The sequence below is a fragment of the Trachurus japonicus genome, chromosome 17 (genome assembly GCF_045865225.1).
Source record: "Trachurus japonicus isolate A0001 chromosome 17, Traja_1.0".
In the NCBI taxonomy this organism is placed as follows: domain Eukaryota; kingdom Metazoa; phylum Chordata; class Actinopteri; order Carangiformes; family Carangidae; genus Trachurus; species Trachurus japonicus.
The window spans coordinates 6,697,156-6,712,615 of NC_140923.1; the positions used below are offsets into that span (position 1 = coordinate 6,697,156).

At 41.2% G+C, this 15,460-nt stretch overlaps 3 protein-coding genes across 3 annotated transcripts in view; all 3 read right to left on the reverse strand.

Moving 5' to 3' along the window:
- The window catches only part of ranbp9 (RAN binding protein 9), a 29,282-nt gene extending 23,976 nt beyond the window's left edge, over positions 1 to 5,306 (reverse strand). Inside the window, exons 1-2 of the mRNA XM_085805439.1 lie at positions 4,627 to 5,306; positions 717 to 828 (exon numbers count right to left, since the gene is read on the reverse strand). Of these exons, the coding sequence (XP_085661565.1) occupies positions 717 to 828; positions 4,627 to 4,846 (332 nt within the window). The 5' untranslated portion in view covers positions 4,847 to 5,306. The remainder of the gene's footprint in view (positions 1 to 716; positions 829 to 4,626) is intronic.
- The window catches only part of LOC146969927 (tripartite motif-containing protein 16-like), a 279,242-nt gene that overhangs the window by 91,759 nt on the left and 172,023 nt on the right, over positions 1 to 15,460 (reverse strand). The window lies entirely within an intron of this gene.
- Positions 12,373 to 13,468, reverse strand: rnf182 (ring finger protein 182). The gene has a single exon (XM_085804124.1). It carries the CDS (start codon positions 13,466 to 13,468, stop codon positions 12,536 to 12,538), a length of 933 nt encoding a protein of 310 aa, XP_085660250.1. The 3' UTR covers positions 12,373 to 12,535.

Here is a 15,460-nt window from a genome sequence, read left to right on the forward strand (position 1 = left end):
TGTTATGATATAAATTTTTGTGTTTCAGCAGGGACCCGTTTCACTGCTGCTCCCCAAACAGACTTGCTAAACGATTGCGGGGTGATTTGAACACTGTACAATTAACATTTAGACATTTATTAGCAAGTTGTGACCTGCACATTCACCATGCTACGAGATGATAACAGAACGTTACCAGACAGAGTTGTTTTAGAGGTAAATGCAGAGACTGCTTGATGAAAAACTGTCCCTGATGGCAACGCGCATCAGCGGTTTTGCATGAATTTCCCTCTAAAACAACTCTGTCTGGTAACGTTGTGTTATTATCTCGTAGCGTGGTGAATATGCAGGTCACAACTTGTCCACCAGAGCGTTTTGGAGTTGTTGGATTGTGTATTTGATAAGTTTGATGAGGGAAACCAAAGAAATCCCATGAGCCTCAATAGCGTAGCTCTGGGCAGCTCGCGGCTCTGCTCCGCCGTTCTAAAAACAGCTTGCACCGACAATTAAAGGTAACGAACCTACTGCTATGACTATAGGGATTATGGCAATGGGCCAGTTTGCCAAAATATTGAACTATCCCTTTAAGTTTTACAGAACTGAAACTTAACCTGCTGCTGTGTTCACTCGTGCTTCACGTTTATGTTTTCATTTTTTCAAACGGTGAGGACACGGCCGTCCCCTCGAGCGACGCTGCTGCTAACAAGTTGTTAGTGTGAGATGTTTCTGCCGCTCACCCGTCTCTGCCTTTGCTGATGATCTTCACCTCGAAGTAGTAGACCCCGCAGGCGGCTGGGATGGGGTGGGTGGCCCGCACGGACGCCGCATCTTTAGGGGTTTTGCCATGACCTTAAAAAGGTGAAGAAGACAGTGTGGTGGTTAATACTTAAAATGGAAACTGAACCACTCGGGGATCAATGGAGGGGAAAGAGATACTGAATATGCATGCTGTCTGCATGTTATGTCTGCATGCCATGAGCTTTTGTCATGCTGTATGTCAGACTTCTTACCTGTTTTACTTGTTATTATTATGAGCTTTTACTACTAGATAGATTACTAGATTGTTATGTAAGTTGTGTCTTGAAAGTACTTTATTGTTGCCCCTTTTTTTTGGCTTTTAGGTTGCCTTTAACATCTGGCCATGGACAACGGACGAAAACTAGCCTTGTTGGCTAACTCAGGCCCACTTACAGTTTTTCTTTTAACTCTGTTGATTAGTGGTGCACTGTCCCTGTGAAATAAACTAATAAATGAAAATGAAATGAAATATGAACGCAGCAGCCACTTCGGCTCCTGACGACGACCTGAGAGTTTTCAATGATTCACTTGAATCCCCGGCCCAGAGAGCGCAGAGCGGGACTGTTTGTAGGTTATCAGCAGCAGAACAAGTGACAGTGGAGGAGATTAAACCCTAAATCCTGACAACGGTGCAGCTGAGTCAGTGTGTGTGTTTAACAAGCAGCAGACACACACACACACACACTGGGCAGATGTTAAAGAAAACCACAACTGGATTTTTCTCCTTTCATTGTTCAGCGTTTGGACTTTTGAGCCGTGTGAGTTTATACAATTAGCTACCTGTCAAAAAACTTCTACGTCTGTTACAAGAAGGAGCTTTCATTAATTAATTAATCAATTAAATAATTAATGGTTTAAACTTTATTGTACAGGAAAAGCCAAGAGCACATGAAGTCTGGAAAATGACTTTAACTACACAGACTGATAAAACTTTCACCTCCATTTTAGATTTACTCTTGTGCCAAAATGGTTGCTGGAGGACTCACTCACTGACACCGTCTGTATTCAAAACTAAGGTTGGAAGAATATTATTATTTTTTGTTCTTTTTTGTTATCTTTAATTAATATTTGTTGAGCTCAATCTTTGCAACATGAAACCCAATCGTTCTCATGCATAAAATATCAGAGAACAGGGGAAATGCTGAATGGAATATGGAAATACAACTTTCTGACATGCTTCAGTTGTTCTAAGATGTTACACACACACACACACACACACACACACACACACACACACACACACACACACACACACACACACACACAATCATCTGACAGATAAATGAAATCAGTGCTATTAAAAAAGAGATTGTTGCATTGATGCAGTTCTTGAGTTTCTAATTGTGTTTATTAATATAACCACTTACTGTAATATCATTATTATCATCATTAATTTTACTATAAAAGTAGAAGTTGAAGATTTTTTTCAGATTATCATTTTTATTATCATAGAAGACTAAGACCAGTGACAACATTAGTATCTAGGCACCAGGAGCAAATCAAGTGTTTGCATTTTATCCTATTTTTACTTTTTCTATCATTTTCTATTATTTATATCACATTATTTTAGGTTATGTAAACTGCTGGACAATCTCAATTTCCCTCCTAAGGATTAATAAAGTATTTCTATTCTATTCTAAAAACTCTCTAAATACTCATTATATTGAATAGCAGCTAATTATAGTCATCTCAGCTCTGGCACAATAGAGATAATTTTAGTTGAAGTAAAAACTACTGAGTGGAATATTCTGTTAATTAGGTTTTAGATCAAATGTGTACATATGCAAATTAGGCACAGAGATCATCTGGAAAAAAAGTTTAGTAGTCGTCCACATTAAACTTATTCATGTCAAGGTTGATTTACAGCCTGCCACCATACACACTATATTTGCATACTACATTTGACATAGCAGACCTAGTTATTTATAGACTGCCTCAAACCGTCACTTAAACACTGTGGACATAAAGTGTGTTTTTGACCTGAGCTGCTGGTGATGATTCATGTAAAAGTTGTCTCTGTGTGTGTAGCTGCTATAAGAGAAGATATATCTGGGTGATTTCTCTGCACAAACACAGAACAATCTAGCTGTAACAAGGAAGAGAGAGTGTGTTCAGAGCTGGTCAGAGCCAGAACAGCAGAGCACACCCAGGAAACACAGTTACACCTTGGTTTTTTTTTTAAGAAAAACATCAGCCTATTATTGCAGGCCTGCACCAAAACCCCTCTGGATAGCAGCTCTGCTAAGCAACTCGTCCAACCTGAATGTCAGAGAAGACACTTGATATCCAAACCTCAGCAGCATAGGGCTATCTATACATAATATTATCATCATTATTACCAATAACTACATCACTTGTAGGGCTGTCGATCCCTAATTGTGATATCTGACACTGTATTTCCTATCATTAAAATAAAAAATCACCATGTAATGCTACATTAGCCTGATCAAGAGGCTTGTGTGTAGTCCTATCCATTTGGCTAGAATGATTATGTGACTGACGACCAGTCTAACCAGCCATATAACTGGGTTTAGATTGTCTACTTTATTATTAGACATATATGGGCGCATGTAAATTGTTTTCACTACAGGGTTTTGACTGTGTTGTGTGTCTCTGCTTCATCCATTCCCATTTCAAACCATGTATTGTTATTGTTTTATTGTATTGTTACCGTTTTGATATTTTATTGTATTTATTTTGCTTGGTTGGTTGGTTGTTCTTGTTCCTGTTGGTTGTACTGTTTGTTTTGTTCCAATTGTGTGTCTGTAGTATGCAAATATTATTCTGGTTTGAAATAAATTATGGATTAAAAAAAAGGGGGGCAAGGCAGAGAGAAGAGAGAGAAGAAAAAAAAAAGGTGGGTGCATGTATATTGTTGTATTTTACATCAGATTATGACAGTGACAGTTCACAGGGGAAGCTAAAGCTAAGCTAACGTGCTAGCAGGTCAGTTTTTGACTAAGATGTCCTCTGCCTTGTTGTTGATGATGAAGCTGCTCCATATAACTGGGATTAGTATAGGTTGTACTTTATTATCAGACATAAATAGGTGCATGTTAATTGTTTTTTATTATTATTATTATTTATATAGTGCAATACAGGGTGATGACACATAATCAAATAATAACACAGGGGTGCAACATAGGTGACAGCACAACACAAACAAGACACAAAATAGGCGAACAGGGAGAAAACACGACAAAACAAAAGAGGTTGGGTGCTGCATGTTCATTGTTGTATTTTTAAACCAAAAGACAGATTGTGACAGTGACAGTTCACAGGGGAAGGAAGCTAAGCTAGCGAGCTAGCAGGTGCCTGTGCAAATTATCATTTGTCCAGGTCAAACGCAATTCAATCAAGTCAACTGGACAATTAGTTTCACTAATTATTATTTATATGGTGCGATGCAGCAGGGTGATGAGGACACATAATCAAATAATAACACAGGAGTGCAAACATTGATGACAGCACAGCACAAATAAAGACACAAAATAGGCGAACCGAGAGAAAATAAAGGAAAAACAAAACGAACAAATTTGGTCGGTGCTGCATGTAAAATGTTATATTTCAGATCGGATTGTGACAGTGACAGTTCACAGGGGAAAGAAGCTAAGCTAACGAGCTAGCAGGTCAGTTTTTGACTAAGATGTCCTCTGCCTTGTTGTTGTTGTTGATGATGAAGCTGCTAGCCTAGCCTAGCCTAGCTTAGCCTAGCCTAGCTTAGTTTAGCCGACTTTGTTTTTAGCCATAACGGCAGCATCCGTTAACCGTTAAGCTAAGCTAACGTTAGCATTAAAATGTTTTTTTATAAAAGTGCCGAACCGAGAGCGTGTGTCTCCGTGTCATTACCTTTATAGTGCACACGGAGGTTGTTCTGAGAGAGACCGATGTAGCTGAACTTGTCCTTCGGGCTCCAGGAGCGAGGCAGCGGGGTCTCCTGCTCGTTGACGGCCGGGTAGAGCCGCCGCAGCCTCTGGTTGAGCTCCTTCTCCTGCTCGTTCAGAGCCGCGTCTCCGTGAACAACCACCGACATGAGGAACCCACCGCAGCCCGACGACTGTCCCGACATCACGGCTGGTGTTAGTCACAAAAGACTAAAATAAAAATAAAAAATAAAAAAAATAAATGGCTTGTCAGCAACAACAAGCCAGAGCCACTTGTGTCAGTCAGTGTCAAGTTTGTTAAAGAGGAGGAGGAGGAGGAAGGAGGGGGGTTAGCAGCAAAGCTAGTTAGCAGGCTAAGCTAAGCTAACTGGCTTCGCTGTTTGTACAGAGCTAGTTAGTTAGCCGAGGGGCTAACGAAGCTAAAAACGCGTTTAGCTTCTGCTGTAAAAGGGCTCGGGCTGACATCAGCTGACACAAAGACACCAGGAGAAGACGATCCGAGGAGAGAAAGTTAAAAGGCTAGAGGAGCTAATAATCGTCGCACCGCAGCGAAGAAGTAAAGAAGCTAGACTAGACGGATCGACCAAGTCTGAGGAGCTCAGCTCGGCTCAGCTCGGCTCGGCTTACTCGGCTAGCCTCGATCTTTTGTTTGTTGTCGGAGCGGGATACGCGAATCTGATTGGCTGACGGCGGCTCCACTCACTTCCTATGGGAATGTGAAGTAGCAGTGACAGCAACTCATCAATACACTCCCGAGGTAGGTAGGTACACTCACTGAGTCATCATCATCAGTTTTCTGCAGATATACAATTGTTTTTATCTCTTTAGCCTATATATATACAATATATACACTACCAGTCACTCCTTTTGATTATGCTTTGTATTTTTGTTCTTCAACTTCTTTAGCTATGTTATTTAGGCTATAGATGAAGGAACAAACTAAAATTGTGCCTTATTTAGGCCTATACATACGCTACCAGTCAAAAGGACACACCTTCTCATTCAGTGTTTTTTCTTTATATACATTTCTATTACTTCTACATTGTACATTCAAACGGCACAATTTCTATGTTATTTAGGCTATAAGGAACAAACTAAAATTGCCTTATTTAGACCTATATACGCTACCAGTCAAAAGTTTGGACACACCTTCTCATTCAATGTTTTTTCTTTATATATATTTCTATTACTTCTACATTGTACATTCAAACGGCACAATTTCAGTTTATTCCTTCATCTGTAAAGAACATAAACAAGATGAAGAACAATAAATGGAAACAAAAACACTAAAGCAATCATACATATTCGAAAAGGAGTGATAAAAAGCTGTGGGGTTCCTCCCACTCTTGTGCGAAGAGACATTTTTAACATTTCAATAGATTTAGCATTGCACATGTGCAACATTACAATGATGGACAAAAAAAAGTATTGAAATCAATGCAGCAGACCAAGAGACATTGTCTTTCTTATTCAAACCATGTCAAACAGCTATAATAACTTATATGCATACTGGTTGCTTAGGACTTGTAAACAGACTTTGATGAGTAAAATCTGCACAGCTCGTGTTTAGGAACCAAAGCAGGTGCAGTGATCAGAATAGACTAGACATGGTGGCGTCATTAGATTTTGCCCAGAACCTCAGAAATAATATTAGCTATTTTGAGATCTTGGTTACAAATCTATGTTGTCTTTTATTAACACTTAGATTATACAATATAACGCTTAGTTTAATGAGAAAAAACGTTCCCACCAAACATAATCATAACATGTAGCAGTGACATTCATAGAGAGATATTGTTTCTAAGAGACAGAGTGGCAGAAACCAATGAGTGCTCCTGTTGTGTCTCATCAGTTACGTCATTGTTATTTGATTTTTAAACATCGATTTGTCCATGAATGTGCAGTTTTTCAGTGAAATATAACCTGAAATTCACAGACCAGACTGGATCTCACAAAACAGCTACGGTTTGTTTTTCCAACTTAAAAAAAAACTATGTTTCCAGGAGTTATTGCTGCCACAGATATAATGATCACAGTGTTTTCATACTGTTTGCTAATTAAGTAATGCTTAATGCTATAGTGCTGCAAGTGCCTGAATCTAATTATAGTTGTTAGCGGCTTTAGTTGCCATTAGCAGATATTGTATTGCAAGGTGCAATATGAAACGAATATTAAATAGAGATCATTTTGCAGTGTTGACATTTTGTAACTGAGCAGATATGGTTAGGAAAAGACTATAATTATTATCAGTAGTGCTGCAATAGTGTTGAACCATAATCCAAGTGGGATTCATTGTGCTCTCTTAATATGTTTCTCCTGCAAATTAAATTAGATGTGTATAAATGTAATTTCTGCAGGATAAAAGTGCAGGCATTTGGAAGAAAAATAAGCAGAAACATTAGACCTTTGATTTTTAACAGATCATTATGATATTGATTAGTCTCACTTTTATTATGCAATTCTGTCATTTTTGGAAAAATGTAAGAAGGTCTGCCTGCCCCTGGGAATCAAAAGCAGAAAAGCACATTGTTTTTGTTTAAAGACGAAGTAAACAAGGTAAAAACCAGAGCATTCATCTGATGAGGGAGACTCACATTGTGTGACAAAAATAAACCAAAATAATTTCTTGGTGTTGATCTTTTCCAATATGAGCAACAATGAAACGAAACTGACAACTGAGTGGTCGATCGCCTCTTCAAGGGTCTTATCATTTCATTGTGCTGCATGTTTAAGTAATCAGATTACCTGTTGATCAAATCACCAATCATTCATTAACACATAGTGAATAATATAGACCCTTGCTCAGCCTTGTTATTGGAAACCAGCAGCCGCCGCCCGGTGTTGGATGTAACACACAGTGAAAACAAACATCTGGAACACTGATTTTTTTTCCCCTGTCTTGCCTCAGTCCCGAGTCCATGACCAGCAGATAGACACCATCCTTTCGACTGTGCGTGCAGTAACAAGGGAGATAGAGCCGTATCGCCTGTAATTAGCTTAGCTCAAACACTGGAAGTGTATAGGTAGTGTTAGCCTGCCTCCTACCCGAGCCGAAATCAGCAGTCAGAAGCTGATTTCATTTTAGCTCTAAACTCTGTAAATATATCACTTTATCAACATTTCAAACATTTTTAGGTGAGAAAGTAGCCGTTTAGATCAGCAGTGTGTCGTTAATTTGTCTAAATACCAGCTGTTTACAATTTTGTTCGGACGAATTCAGCACTACTCAAGCTAGCTGTTCCAACGCACTTCCGGTTACTTTCACAAAATAAAACACCCGTTGCCCTTTACATACAGAAAACCATGACGATAGGATTTGTGCTTTTACTTTGAAATAGGAAGCTAGTAACCTACCCTCCATGTAGCTAGCTTGAACCAAAATAAACCGTCTTTGCTTGAACCCTCCATTTTGACCGATCTCGTCCCGTTACCGGCATTTGACCGCTCAAGATGCCTTACTGGAGAGTTTTGTCAGCTCTGAGACGAAGATCGGCCGCCGGTTTCCGTTTAGAGTTGCTGAAGAGTGTCTCTGATGACTTTAGGTGGAGGCAGGCTAACACTACCCATACACTTCCAGCGTTTGAGCTAAGCTAATTACGGGCGATTCGGCTCTATCTCCCTTGTTACTGCACGCACAGTCGAAAGGATGGTGTCTATCTGCTGGTCATGGACTCGGGAGTGAGGCAAAGACACGAAAAAAAATGTTGGCGTATCCCTTTAAATAACAGCGGTCAGTCATCCAGAGTGTCACGCTTTGTTGTGGTGTTTTTTGATCAGAGGTAGAAAACAGGCTGAAGGGAGTTGTTTCTTTTTCTTTTTTCTTCTTTGTTTTTTTGGTTTGGCTTGCACCGTCTGGTCTGTGAACGTCGCTCACACCAACATGTGGGAATGTTCATTGCTTCACTAAAAAGGAATCTGAAATGATGTTACGCTCCCTGTAGGGAAACACTTGCTCGGATTCAGATTCAAAGTCCCGCCTCCTGTAAAGCAGAGGTGGTTGGAGGCTCAGGCTGTTTGTCATTAGCAGGACGTGTGGATTGAGGACAAACAGATCCTCGGTGTTTGTTTTATGGTCTGTTCAGAGGAAGAGTTTACCAGCATCATCGCATGGAGATGGAACAAACAGTAACAGCAGCAGTAGTAACAGTGAAGATAACAATAAGTGGAAGTATTGATCTTGACTGTTAGGGAAATGTTTCAGTGTTTTCTCCACCACATGTTATCTCACAGCTGCAATTCCTGCTATTTCTCAGTTTAAGATTATATATGATGATCTGATAAAGTAGAACAAACTGTTAAAACATTAACTTTTTACAATCTGTCCCTTTCTAAACTTTCCAGATTACACTCTAAAAGTTTGTTTTTTTCCGAAGTCAAAGTGAAAATATTAAATTTAAAGATGAAAAAAGATCGATGCAGGAATAAGTCTTAGCCTAACCATCTTCCAACTGCATAGATTCAACCTGTGACCCTTTGGAGGGTCTTGGATTGGAAATATACTGCACTAACCTGTGTAGATGTTTGTGTTAAAGCTCCATACAGTATAAAGGTAGATGTTTGTGTTAAAGCTCCTTCAAAATAAAGGTAGATGTTTGTGTTAAAGCTCCATACAGTATAAAGGTAGATGTTTGTGTTAAAGCTCCATACAGTATAAAGGTAGATGTTTGTGTTAAAGCTCCATACAGTACAAAGGTAGATGTCCATGTGTAGTGTGATTATAAAGCAGCTCTAGGTTCTATATTAATACTGTGAAAATATCAAAGCCTCAGTCCACAGAGAAATGCACACAGCCTGTATTCAGAAACTGAGCCTTAAAACCAGCCGTCAGGACTTCCTGTCACTTTGTGATGTCACAGCTAAGACCCGCCCCCTCACCACCTGGACCCACCATCCAACACTTACTTGCATAATTTGGTTTCTCTGGGTGTTTAATTTTGAATACTCATCTGTTTTTTACTTAGACTTAGAAAATATTGAACATTTAAATATTTATAAGCTTCTTTGCTTTTAATTATAATAAAATATTTCACCTTAAAGCAGAAGTAAGCGATCCGGTCGTTTTGGCCAATGCTGCGTTCCAGGCAGGCTTTTGAAACCGTAAATTACAGCTTCAAGTCACGACTTACGACTTTGCAGCGTTCCAGGCAACCCACTCGTGTTTTTCCGACCTGTTTTACCTGTGAAAGTCACTATAACGGCCACTCGTAACTTCCGACCCGTGAACTCGTAGATCGAACTGGCACGACTTCACAGGTCGGAAAAACACGTTACGGGTTGCCTTGAGCGCACCATAACGTCTTGTCAGCCGATGGAGTTAGCAGCCCCCGCCCTCGTCATGGATCTATTGGTCCTCGTCCCTACGTCACCACATTCAGGCGCATCCCTTGGCTGCACACACAGAGAGGACTGCCCCTTCATGCCGTTCTCTCTCATCATTGGATAAAACTTGTAGGATACAAGAAAAGTTTTCTCCTCGGCTCAGAGCAGAGCAGAGTGACTGACAGACCCGTCTTTCGGTCCAAACACTCTATGTAAGTGATTGCTGTCGGAAGATATAACTATTTAAGACTTATATTAACACAAAAATATGGCTTACTTCTGCTTTAATGTATTGACTCTATTACCTGAGTGACGTCAGGGCCCCCCACAGCTCCTCTGGCCCCAGACGTGTCAAACAATCACAGTGTTGACAGTTTAATTTGCTTCGTCTGAACACCTCTGCAGCCTCCGTGTCGTCTCCTGACTCAACATATCTGAGCTGCGACCGTTTCATTTGAAGCCTTGATGCTTTATTTACACCGTCACTTCCTGCTTTCTGGGACAGAGACGGTTGGAGAATCGTCACACACATTCACAGTCTCATATGTTTTCCTCTCTTCTTTTAGTGCAAAGCTGAATGAGGATGCAGGAGGAGAGTCAGAGCTGCCACAGCTCCCTCTGCTGGTTCAGACTCAACACCGTCACCACAAGGCCCGAGGTTTGATTATTACTGGATCAGCTTTAATCAGTCGAACCAATTAACAGACCCATTGTCATAACCAGAACCAGGACTAGAGACATCTCCACATATCACACCTGTCTCAACCTGAAAACACTCATGAGTAGGGCTATATTGATTGTTTTTATGGTCTTAAATTTTGAAACTCTGAAGCAGACACCTAAGATTCAAAGAGACAGGTTGGATGTTAATAATAATACTATTATTTTTTTTTTTTTTTAAATAAAGAAGATTATTGGGCCACAAAGAGTTAGTGTTGTTATCCAATAGAAAACAATGACTCTGTTCAGTAGTTAATTAATAAATCTCATTATTTACACCTGTGCTTTTCCTACTGCCTTCTGTGGAGAGTTTTAATGTTTTACTTGAGTTATCTTTTCCTTTTTTTTTCTTTTTTGCTGTTAGATTTTTATCTGTCTGTTATTTTGTAACAGAATATTTGTTTAGATCATTTTGGTTTGCTGCTCTGTATAGGCTATATAAAAAACTTTACAACTTTTGTTTCATAAATAGAAAATTCTACTTACAATAATAAACAATAGAAATGAAAAAAAACCTTTTGAAAGCAGAATTTGTCGGAGTAATCCAAAGAATCAACTATTATTCAGAGCTCCATTTTGCTTTTTGTCAGTTTCTATTTCACAGCAAAACTGTTTATTTGTTCCTGAAGGAGTTACAGTTAGATTTTAGTTTAATCCCTCACTGGCTTCCCACCTGTACACACTCCTGTTGAGTTTCTATGTAAAGTCTCTGGTATATTAAGATTCACTAAATTTATACCAGTTGTGACATTAAACATATAAACAGGCTCTGGAGCTTGATCAAAAACTATTATTAAAACAACTAGTATTTTTAACCAGTTTTATTTCAGGATCAAACCGCTGTATATCTGCTGTTTTGTATTTGCTGCTGTTTGATTTCGACTCTCTAAAACAAACAAGAGAAACAGACGCTCAAGTTCAAGAACTCTCAGGACTCTCAGGATGATAAAGTTCACATTCGATGCATTTATGGTTGTGACACAAACATCTCAAAAGGCTGAGAACCACCGTTAGAAAACAAATTAGATCCACAAGTGTCAGAGAGAGACAGTTATTAAAAATCCTTCAAGTTTCTCACTACAACAGTGTTTGTCTATCATATATTATTTACCACATTCCTGCAGAAATGCCATGAAAGTTTTAGCTATCTACATCACTTTGAGCTCTACTCGATAATACTTAGTGGGCTATCACACTAGAAAAAAAAGAAGAAGAAAACAAAGTTCAAATTAACATGTATAATAATGAAAAGCCCCAAACGGCGAGCTCCATTTGTAATGCACATGATGCACTGCAAAACTCAAAATCTTACCAAGAATATTTGTCTTATTTCTCGTCAACATGTAATTTCTAGTCAAAACAAATCTCATTATACCTAAAATAAGACTCATAACATAAAAAGTAGCTTGTTTTTAGATGCTTTTTAAACTTCTTTCAAGCATATTTTCCCTTGAAATGAATAGAAAATCTGATAGCGAAACAAAAGATTTTTCTACTTATTTTAAGTAAAAATTAGTTTGAAACAAGTGAAATCTAAAAACAAGTTAAATTTTAAGTGATGAGTCTCATTTTAAATGGAAAGAGATTAGTTTTGACTAGAAATGAGACATTTTGACAAGAAATAAGACAAATATTCTTGGAAAGATTTTGAGTTTTTGCAGTTTTCTGTTCTTCTCCAATAATGAAAAGGATAATTATTTTTTCTACCACTGAAGTAAACGTTCACATGATCAGTTACACAGTAACATACCCATTAGTGAATTCTGGACATCTATTGTCAAGCATGTTCAAAGCAAAAAAAAAAAAACCCCACTGCCCATTCATCTGCTCCTCCATTATGGCGGCATGCAGTCCCAGAATTCATGGCAGATGCACTGGCAGAACCCGTAGACCATGATCATGACGAGGCTGGCGGGAACGAGGCTCACCAGCAGCACGCCGAGCGTCGTCCGCTGCATGATGAGCAGGTAGACGCCCATGGGCAGCGAGCTGAAGTACAGCAGCCCGAGCACCCACACCAGCGCCCGGGCCGACGTCTGGCACAGCAGCGCCGCGCAGTTCCACACCGTCCACCGCTGCGTGATGGACGCCATGGAGTCCAGACTGGAGGAGCGGTAGCCACGAGGCTGGTGGTGGCGTTGTTGGTGTTGGTGGCGTTGGTGTTGGTGGTGGTGGTGGTGGTAGAGGTCCTGGTTGGACGTCGGCGCTGGCGGAGGCTCCATGATGGTGATGACCACGAAGTTGGGCGAGCCGCGGATGGAGGAGTAGGTGGTGGCGGAGGAGGAGGCGGTGGAGGAGGAGGAAGGGGAAAGGGAAGGCGCGTTGCTCGCCATCAGAGAGGTCAGGCGGCGAGGGCTGAGCAGCAGCTCCGTGGTCGCGTCCTGCTGCTGCTGCTGCTGGAGGTGAAGGTTCCTCTGGTTCCTGCTCTGGATCTGCAGCGCCAACGCCGTCGCCAGGTTGCAGTCGTCGGGCAAGCTGCTCACCGCCTCGCCGCCGGGCAGTCGGGTGACGTAGCGGCAGAACGGGCACACCACGGCGTTGGGCGGCGACTCGCCCAGGTCCAGGATCTTGGCGAGGCACTTGGAGCAGAGGCGGTGGCAGCACTCGAGCAGCTTCGGCCGGCGGCTGCCCAGGTTGTAGGCGCAGTAGCAGATCTTACACTCCAGCTCCTCGGTGCTCAGGATGTCCATGTGGCCGCCAACGCCAATGCCACGTTCGCCAACGCCACCACCGCCGCCATCCTCGGGGCTTTGCAGCTCAATCATCATCTTACTCCAGAGTTTGTTTGTCTGTTTGGTTGTTTGGTGGTGGTGTTGTTGTTTTTTTTATCCTGCCTCAAGATCAAGATCAGCATCAAAATCCAACCAGACGCTCAGGTCCAGGCTCCGAGGCTCCGAGGGTCGCGGGACGTTTCCCATCGATGGAGACGGTCCGATCCACTGAAGGTCTAGGGTTCATCGTGGTCGTCCAACGGGCTCCGACCTGCAGCGTGTGTGTGTGTATGTGTGTGTGTGAGAGAGAGCGTGTGTGTGTGAAAGAGAGAGAGAGAGAGAGAGAGAGAGAGTGGGAGTTAACGTGAAGAGCACCTCGGGGGTTTGACTGCCTCGGAGCGGTTTGGGGTAACTGAGCTTCGTTTGGGGGCAGAAAACCTTTCATGGGCCGCACGAAAAGAGAGAGAAAGTGAGAGAGGTTGAAAGAAAGAGAGAGAGAGAGAGAGAGAAAGAGAGAGAGAGAGAGAGAGAGAGGGACGGGTGGGGAAGGGTATGGGGTGAGGGGTGAGGGGAGTGAGGGGGGGTGAGAAAGGGAGAGAGATAACTGTTAACACAGCATTAGAAGAGAACAAACAGAGGCGAAGGGAAAACAAAGCGGAGCCTGTACAAACCAGAGCTGGAATTTTCGAGCCTGATCTTTTGTTGCTCAGTGAAATTCAGTCCAATTAGTGGCTGACACACACACACACACATGCACACACACACACACACACACACACACACACACACACATGCATGCACGCACATGCAGGCACAACCTCGGTGCTGTGTTAATGGTGTGTTCGGGTGTGTATGTACAAGAAATCATGAATGGGTGTGTATCTGGAAGACTTTGTTTAATGTGTGTGTGTGTGTGTGTGTGTGTGTGTGTGTGTGTGCGAGAGAGAGAGAGAGAGTATGCAAACTTGTGCGTGCGGTGGTATTAGTGAAGTGTTTTCAGTAAATTAGTTTTTGTACCTACAGAATCTTTGTGTGTTTGCATTGCATGCCTGACAACCTATGAATAAATGAGTGTGTGTGTGAGTCCTCTGTGTAGTGTTTCAAGTGACCCTGTCATTTGTCTTCGTAAAAGACGAGTATTTGCAACTAAATCAAATCAGACGATCCCTTAAATCAGCCTTAATCAATAGTTTTATTTTTTAAAAATTGTTTAATGAATTGATGATGATGTCACTCACTGGTGATGAAGCTGCAGATTCACTGGTTCAGTGGGTGTTTGGATGCAGCAGGCAGATGTTTCTCATCTGAATGCTGAAGGACAGGATATTGATTATCTGATCAGTCCACTACCTGCTCAGGTATTCATAAACATGTTAAAACTGTCATCTCCTCTCTCAGCTTCTCTCTGGAGCTCCAGTAACAACAGGTTGGTGTCAGCCAATCAGAAGAGAGGAGGAGGCTCTGAGCTTCTCGTCTGATTGGTTGACTGTTTTCTAAAGTGGTCCAATAAAAAATAAAACAGATGCCAGAATAAAACACTCAGAGAAACCAAATCCTGCAAAGTTGTGGGATGGTGGGTCCAGGTGGTGAGGGGGCGGGGCTTTGTTGTGACATCACAAAGTGACAGGAAGTCCTAACGGTTGGTTTTAAGGCTCGGTTTCTGAATACAGGCTGTGTGCATTTCTCTGTGGACTGAGGCTTTGATACTTTCACAGTATTAATATAGAACCTAGAGCTGCTTTATAATCACACTACACATGGACATCTACCTTTATACTGTATGGAGCTTTAACACAAACATCTACCTTTATACTGTATGGAGCTTTAACACAAACATCTACCTTTATACTGTATGGAGCTTTAACACAAACATCTACCTTTATACTGTATGGAGCTTTAACACAAACATCTACCTTTATACTGTATGGAGCTTTAAAGGGACAACGAGGAGTTTCTCCATCAGCAGAACGAAAAATTCCGCGACAATAAAAAAGTCTCACATTAATGTCGATGAATCTACGCTACCCACACTTGTTAATGGGCCCATTT

Excerpts from the sequence above, each read along its gene's own strand:
- rnf182 (XM_085804124.1), bottom strand. The coding sequence starts at position 13,468 with ATGATGATTGAGCTGCAAAGCCCCGAGGATGGCGGCGGTGGTGGCGTT.